Here is an 8149-nt window from a genome sequence, read left to right as displayed (position 1 = left end):
TGTGTCAGTGTGTAAAATGATATGTTTGAATTCTGAACCTGAACTCAGTGTCCTCTTGTATGTACAGTCTTGCCCTGTGTATCCAGTGTCCACTCACTGTGGTCTGCACGGCCCATTCAGGGCCCAGCATGGAGCCACCCTCCCTCTCCAGGGGTCACCTCTGGGGAGGTGACCCCTGGAGGTGACCCCTGGAGGAGGGGCTGTTCAAGGTCACCACAGGACGCTAACGAGGTAAATCTCCTCCTCTGGATGAGTCAGTGTTTTCGTACGTTTTTTTGTTGTTGTGTGTTTTGTATATTTTTTTGTGTGTTTTTTTTTCTTTGTTGCTGTGTAATCATAGCTTTCGTAGCCATGCAGAGACCTGTTGCGAGGGCACTTCATGCCAGGGCCAGCGAGTAGCACTGTGCAGGTAATCATGCCAGGTGAGGGAGCGATGTGGGATCCGCCTGAACGCCTATGCACTGCTCTGTCACTCTACGGATCAGGGTGGGGTGGGGGGGGGGGGGGGGTGAGGAGGGGTTGGTGAAGGGGGGGGGGGTCGAAAAGGCTGCAGTTCTACGATGGAAATTTGTTAAATTGTCCACTATGTTTTTTTTTCTTCAAGTAATCTAATGCCAAAGGTCAGCAGTAGTAAGTGCAGTCCAGCTGTCAAGTAGCCAACTAAGAAAGCGCAGGAAGATGTCCCTGGTGCACGCCACCTCTCCTTCCCCGTTAGATGGCGCTGGCGTTGGGGTCGTACCGGCGCTTCTTCACATTTCTTGGAGTTTCAGGGGGGGGGGGGAGGAGAGACAAGACAAGAGTCAGGTTCTGATACGTGGATGAGGGTAGGACAATCACACTGCACGCTGGAATAGCAGCTCCACTCTTCTCTCTGGGTGGGGTTCACGGTGGGGCGGACGACTCACTGTGAACCCAGCCCACAGCCGCCCACGGCCGCTTCCAGTCAATGAGGCCACATGTGGCCTCATTGACTCATTCACTTTAAGAAACACTTTGTTGTTGTTGTTGTTGCTTGTGTTTACAGTAGGCGGTATGGCGGTGAGAAGATGTAGTGCTAGACCATGTGACAGTTCAGACACGAGGACAAGAAGATGCCACATGTTTCAGTACCATCTCTGACAGGAAAACACGAGGTCCACTCAAAACATTACCATCCAGGAAGAAAGAACAAAACGCACTCTATAAAGGGGGGAAAGAGGAGACAACCACAACATCTACCACAACAACAACAGCATCAACACGGACAACAAAACACGACAACAGGAGTTTGGCATAACCTCCCCGTACTGCGGCTTGTTGTGGGGCTTCTAGCGCTCTCTCATGCATCTGTTCCAATAGTAGGCCAGTCGAGGTGGCACTATTGCTGGGCGTGGGTCATGCAGTGCAATGCGTTGTGTCTGTACCAGGTCTGTGAAGCAGGCAGCAATGGCAGCTGGTGTGGGCGTATCCGGGAGTCCTGCTCTGCTCTAGGGCGGAGCCCGGTCGTCCAGGTGGGTGTGGCCAGCCATGGCACAAAGGCTGCGGCCAACAATACGGGCCCTCACCTCTCCTCTTATACTCTCACCCTCGAACAGTACCGGATTGAGGAAAAAGATCATGGTAGCGATAAGAGTACGGTAAGCCAGGAGAAGGTCTTCCTGGGTTGGGCTCAGCCTTTGTGCAATGAACTGACCTCCTCCAAGTCAACCATGTCAACATGCAGAAATCTTTTTTTTTGGGTTTGTTCTGGGTGCTTTGGTAGCTGTCGAGTTCAACTTTTGACTTGTTTTTTCCCTTTTGTAGAGTTAAGTTGAGTAACACCCCTGTTGCTCAAGACAGCAGGCTTATCTGTGAGTGATGAATCTAAAAATACAATTGTTATTGGTATATAGCTAAGCATACTGACTATGGATATCAGGGGAGGGGGGGGGGGAACTATTCCTGTAAAAAAAATCTCAACACTATAAAGTTCTCTAACATTTATTCTCTCAATCACTCAGCAGGATATCTCAGTAAAAGGTAACATTGTCTGTCTGTCATCTGACCCCTGACCTCTGTCTTCTAAGTGCCTGTGTTGAACATGCACGTCAAGCTTGGAGCTGTGCTCGTCCAATCAGTTTGAGGTTCTGCCACAGATGCACAGATGTGACCTCCATGAAGGACGAGTGTTGCCCCTCCCCTCCTGCCCTACCCCTCCACCCACCTCCCCCCCACACACTGGCAACATCCTCGTTGTATTCAACACTCCCTCCAGCCTGCACATTATCCCCCCCCCTCCCAAAAAAAGAAAACGTAATGAACTTGATAAAAATACCCCCCCCCCCCCCAAAAAAAATCTCAGGAGCGCATGCCGGATGAACTCGGCGCCGTGGCTACCGCTGCATGTCGGGCGCGTGCATGCCGCGACTGGGCCGTGTGCGCCGAATGTGACACGCGTCTGACGAGGCGTCTCATGCCCCCCCCCCCCACCCCCCCTCGCTCTGCTTTCTGCGGCAGGACCTCAAACCCCCGGTGTCTAGAAGCAGCAGGGATGCTAGTCACGGCAGGAGAGGCATGCGCTGTGTTGCTTACTTAAATCCCCATCCAGTCCCCCCCAACACTATGGCAGCCACTAGGATGGCTCCGGCGATGGAGCCTATTATTAGATTGGTGGCACTAGGACCTGCGAAGGGTTATGGGGGGAAAAACACATGAGTGGCTAATCTGCTTCACGTTCGCTACACATGGATGATCTCACACAAAAAGAACAAGGACACAGGAGAAGACTGGTTTAACTGGCTCGGTCGTGTTTTTGGAAGATATGGGCGTGTGGTGTTTGGATGCTTGGAAGGTGATGAATCTGTGTCGGAGGAAGGTTTAGCGTGAGGTCTGTATGTGGAGGAGAGGGGGTTCTCCGAGAACGCCAAGAGATACTGTCTGCCCAAGGTGGGGAGGAGCTACGTGTTTGTTGAGGTACCCCCGGAAAACATGCTGGTTGGAACGTAGCATGAACACTCTCAGGAGTTCACAGACCTTGAACTCTTTAATCTGTAATCCTAATGACATCAAGGCAGGGGCCGACTAGGGATGGGTATGCACTAGGATATGAACAGTCGAAGGTGACCACACAGCACTCTTTGCGAGTCCCAGTAACCCACACTACCCAACACTGACCCTCACCAGGCCCGGTCACTAGATGACCACTTCCTGGACTGGACTTTCTATGCCCCACATGCCCCAGAAAGGAGAGGACCACAGGAGCACATGACAGGAAGTAGGAGCAGGAAGGAGGGGTAGACAAGGGAGGAGGAAGAGGAGCACCACATGACAGGAAGTAGGAGCAGGGAGGAGGGGTAGGAAGGGAGGAGGAAGAGGATGGAGGGAGAAGGGAGACTGATCATCACGGTAAGTGGGGAGGGGGGGGAACGACAATGGCGGGGGGGGGGGGGGGGGGGGGGAGAGAGGGGGGAGGGGGGAATCCATCGATCAATCACATTGACACTGAGAACATCCAATCACATGACATTTATATGGTCACCACCAACACGAGAAACACAAAGCCACCTGGACGCACACGCGGGCTCAAGCCGGCTCACGAGACCGCCCGCACACGGAGCCACCACTATGGAAGGGAGAACTGTGAAAGGGTTAAAAGGTGCTTACTCTATTCCCCACCCTGTGCCTCCAAAAATCACCCCCAGGGCCAGAAGGGTCCCTGCTACCGCCCCTATCAGCCTGTTAGTGGCCACGCTCACTGCGCAGAGGGAAAAGGAGCGTTAATTCCACCTGGTCACCAAACACACACCTCCAGCGCTCCAACCCGCAGAGTCCCCGTGACTGCAGTGATTGCCGTTTCCCGGACAACGGCCCATCCCACCCCCCCCCCCCAGCCTCATACTGACAGTCATGGCTTTGTATACAGTATGAGTCACATGGTGTGGTTAATAGTGGTTGTGTTCCATGGTATATGTTGTTTATATTTACAGTTTAAACTAGTGCTGTCAAACGATTAAAATATTTGATCGCGATTAATCGCATTCATGTCATAGTTAACTCGCGATTAATCGCAGTTAATCGCACATTTTTATCTATTATAAATGTCCCTTGATTTCTTTTTGTCCCATTATTTTTTCTCATTTTAATGCTCTTATCAACATTGAAAAGTGCATTGGATTGCTTAGTTAATGCAAATGTTTTTTGTTATTGAAAACAACATTGCAACATTGCCTGGCTTTGACAAGGGGGCGGAGAATTCGCATCAGCTGTGTGCTTGGCCATGAAGTGGTAACTGGACGTGCTGCGATGATAGCTCAGTTCACAACGACAAAACACACAGATCAATTTGGCCTTGTCAATGGAACCATTTGGCAACTTAAAGTAACCAGAATCTTATTGGCATCCATTTTGGCGTCTCGCGCTCGCTATCCACTCAAAACGTAACGTTAGCCTACTACCAGAGAATGTCTAATATAGAATATATATATCCTTAAACAGGCTCTGCTACTACTCTTTAGCCGGCTCGCAAGCCAGCTAAGAGTGTGTGCGGCGTGCCTGTTGTTTTGTTTCCGGTCTAGCTAGATCCGGTGTGGTGTTGTAGTTTTTCTAACGTCAGTAGTCGTTGCAACAGCATGTGAAAAAAACTACAAAGTTTGCTAGGCCAAAAAGAACGTTAATCTCGCGATAAAAAAATTAACGCCGTTAAAATGGGTTTGCGTTAACGCCGTTAATAACGCGTTTAACTGACAGCACTAGTTTAAACCTTTTGTATCTCTCTCTCTGTAGCTGTTGGCTACTATGAACTTTCTCTGTTCACTTGAAAAGGTTTGAATATTTATGCGCCATCTTGCCAAGGACAATTTGAACGCCCTGGTGTCTAACAGTCTCTTACAGACGACTGGCGCCTGCTTGGACTCCAGGGTCACTCTGTCAATGTGATCAGAGGCTGCGTGGAATGACAATGCTGAGGGAAGGCTAACGTTCAATGAATGCCAACACTAGCGATCTGGAATCCATCCCTGAGAAGGGGGCGGGTGAGGGGGCCAGAGGGGGGCCGGAGGGGGGCTGCCCTGGGGAATTCCACCAGGAAGGACAGCCGTCATTACGTCCCTCTGATCAGCAACCCGGTGGGGTTACGCACTTCCTCCATCCATATGTGCTCTCAGCCTTCACAGAGGACTGAGAGCTGCTGTCTGGGGGTGAGATGCTCTGTGCTCTGATTGGGTGAGGGTGCTGAGGTGTGCTCTGATTGGGTGAGGGTGCTGAGGTGTGCTCTGCTCGGCACGCCAGAGACCCAGAGGCACCACATGAGCAGGGGCGGGAGGGGGGCTCTCTTGTAAGGACGTTTTCTAGGACCATCCACCCCTCTAAACAAGACAGCTGACACACACACACACACAAGCACAGAGATGACAAATCTGAAGTACTCATGAAGTACCGTCACAATTTCTACTATATCTCTACTTGGAATACTTCTTAAATTGTAATGTATACAAGTTCATGAATATGTGTGTTCTTGAGATATTTGAGATTTTGATTTGTCATCAAATGCCATTTCCATTGACTAAGGTGTGCTTGTTTGTTTTCATAGTATTATGATCTAAAGAAATAACTCGTTAAATGTGCTTCTATACCTTACCTAGATTATGAGTGCTGCCCCGAAGACACATGAATGAGATATATTTCATCAGCATTCTTTCTGATATCCAGTCAGTTGTTACGTCTGCTCTACCTTACCTGTTTTCACTTCAGGGGAGGATATCTGGCTCCTTGGGGGGGTCGGGCATGCTGCAGTCCGTCCCTGCCCAGGTGGTGTCACAGGTGCACGTCCCTTCGTTGTTGCACACCTGCCCACGCACCACAGAGAGGGGAAGTGAGGTCACAGAATCGACGAGTCGCCGGAGCACGCTGATCAGCTAAAACGTCCTCGCGGTGCGTACGAGCTGTCCCGGTGTTTTGCGGAAGGTTCGAGAACCCCCCGGAGGACTCACCCGTGGCCCGAGCACACCTGTCCGTTGGGCCCGCTGGGACAGATGCTCATGTTGAGGGACTGGATGGGCAGACACTTGTGGTCAAGGCACATCATGGACGGCCCACAGGGCGTCCCGTCCTCCACGTAGCCCAGGTCGGTGTCGTCGTCCAGCAGGACGTGGCCCCCGCTGGGGGGAGGGGGGGGGAGCAGAGGGAGGGGGGGCACAGGGGGGGGGGGGGTCGACAGAGATGCAGGATCAGTGTACGAGAGTGTCAAAGAATCAGTGTCAGAGAAGGGTGAGGGGAAAGTAAGAAACGAAAAAGAAAGAGAGAAAGAAAGAGAGGAGACAGTGTGTGACTGGGTGGGTCGGCTGGCTTGGCCGTGACTTGTCTTGGACTGAGAGGACGTGACGGAGGTCATGTGACAGACCTGCATTGCAGTAGCGGCCCTGGTGGTTGAAGGAGGTGGGGGTGATCTCTCCCTTCATCATCCCGATCCGGGGGTTTACGGCCGATGCCGCTACACAGCAGGTACCCACAGAATACGTCACTGAAAGGAGACAGACAGACAGACAGACAGGTTCAGGGGTGAAAGCGTTGTGGTTTTGTTTTGTATCGTGTGTCATTTCCCCTTGCATAGTCCACACAAACACATAGTGTCCACCGATGAACTCACTGCTTGCTGCACTGGAGCCACTTGTCTCCATCCTTTCCACAGTTGCCCTTCTCAGTTCCTCCGTGTTCAGCTTCTCATAGCAGAACTTCTCGGACCCTCCAGCCTCTGCAAAGGAGCAGAGAGAGAGGGAGGGAGGGAGGGAGAGATATGAAGGGGAGAAGGGGGGAAAGAGAGAGTCATGTCTAATATCTACAACAGTGCTGACTGTTCAGTTCCAAGGTCTAGCTGTGTGCTCACAGCTACTCTGATGAGGGTGAGCTAGGTTAGGCCTAGGCTAGGCTATCACACTCACTTGGTCCCCAGATGTACTTGCACTGGTTCTCTCTGGTCTTGCACTCTCCACTGTAGCAGCGGCCCTGAGAGAGGAGACAGTTACTCTCCCTCTGGCCACACATGACAGCGACACTCCAAATTAAAATAATCTGAGCGTACCTCCAAATGTGGGATTTTCAGGGCTGCTTACCTGGGTGAGATGGCAGAGGTAGCCATCTTGCTTATGGAGATTGGGAGGGCACTGAAAAGAAGGACATGTGGATTGGGATGTTTACTTTGAGGCGAGGGAAGAGAACGATTGGCCCGAGAGACATTGTGTGGAACACAGACCTGCCCCGAGTCTCCAGAGCATGTTTCTGAGATGTCACAGTCATTCACAGCATAGCGGCAACTGTATCCTCGCGGGTAGAACTGGTGGGAGGAGAGAGAGAAAAAAAGAGTTTGAGGTGTGAAAACTGTTTCAGAAAAAAAAAAGAGTTCTGGAACAATACTGCAGATAGTTGTGGGCGACAAAGCTCTGAGGAGAGAAACCAAACTGGCATGAGGGTGGCGTGGTTTCCTGTTCCTGGCTCGTAAAGCGCTTCTTACCAGACACGTGTTGTTGCAGCATGGCCCATCGCTGCAGTGGGCACCGTTGGCCAGGGAACACTTTTTACAGCACTCCTTGTAGCACTCCTGAAATAAACACCCACACACAAGAGCACATCCACAAACACACACACACACAGCATGAGAGAACCAGGGGATTAAGCACTACGACAACAGGACTGAGAAATGCGGTAGATAATTCCCCACATGGGAACGACTCGAGTTTGAAGTGTCACGTTTATTTGCCGTTTGGAACAACTGCAGGTGCTGGTATATTGGAATTCCTGGTTCAGCTCCTCTCTGTGCTGTATGTCTTCCCCTCTCTCTCCCTCCTACTACTCTCTCTCCCCCTCTCTCTCCCTCCTACTCTCTCTCCCCCCTCTCTCTCTCTCTCTCTCTCTCTTTCTCTCTCTCTCTCTCTCCCCCCTCTCTCTCTCTCTCCCCCTCTCCCTCTCTCTCCCTCTCTCCCCTCTCTCTCTCTCTCTCTCTCTCTTCTCCCTCTCTCTCTCTCCCCCCCTCTCTCTCTCTCTCCCCCTCTCCCTCTCTCTCTCTCCCCCCCTCTCTCTCTCTCTCTCTCTCCCCCTCTCCCTCCCTCTCTCTCCCTCTCCTCTCTCTCCCCTCTCTCTCTCTCCCCCTCTCCCTCTCTCTCCCCCTCTCTCTCTCCCTCTCTCTCTCTCTCTCTCTCTC

General features: G+C 51.7%; 1 protein-coding gene across 1 annotated transcript in view; it reads right to left on the bottom strand.

Moving 5' to 3' along the window:
- Nucleotides 1–276: 276 nt before the first annotated feature.
- LOC134017775 (disintegrin and metalloproteinase domain-containing protein 23) overlaps nucleotides 277–8149 on the bottom strand; it is a 20590-nt gene continuing 12717 nt past the window's right edge. Inside the window, 12 exon segments of the mRNA XM_062457777.1 lie at nucleotides 277–757; nucleotides 2551–2641; nucleotides 5687–5801; nucleotides 5942–6113; nucleotides 6352–6431; nucleotides 6433–6475; nucleotides 6602–6662; nucleotides 6665–6706; nucleotides 6894–6957; nucleotides 7065–7115; nucleotides 7205–7285; nucleotides 7463–7549. Coding sequence (XP_062313761.1) covers nucleotides 712–757; nucleotides 2551–2641; nucleotides 5687–5801; nucleotides 5942–6113; nucleotides 6352–6431; nucleotides 6433–6475; nucleotides 6602–6662; nucleotides 6665–6706; nucleotides 6894–6957; nucleotides 7065–7115; nucleotides 7205–7285; nucleotides 7463–7549 — 933 coding nt within the window. The 3' untranslated portion in view covers nucleotides 277–711.

Source organism: Osmerus eperlanus, chromosome 3 (genome assembly GCF_963692335.1).
Source record: "Osmerus eperlanus chromosome 3, fOsmEpe2.1, whole genome shotgun sequence".
In the NCBI taxonomy this organism is placed as follows: Eukaryota; Metazoa; Chordata; class Actinopteri; order Osmeriformes; family Osmeridae; genus Osmerus; species Osmerus eperlanus.
The sequence above is the reverse complement of the archived record's forward strand: the minus strand, read 5'-3'. Positions and strand labels throughout refer to the sequence as shown.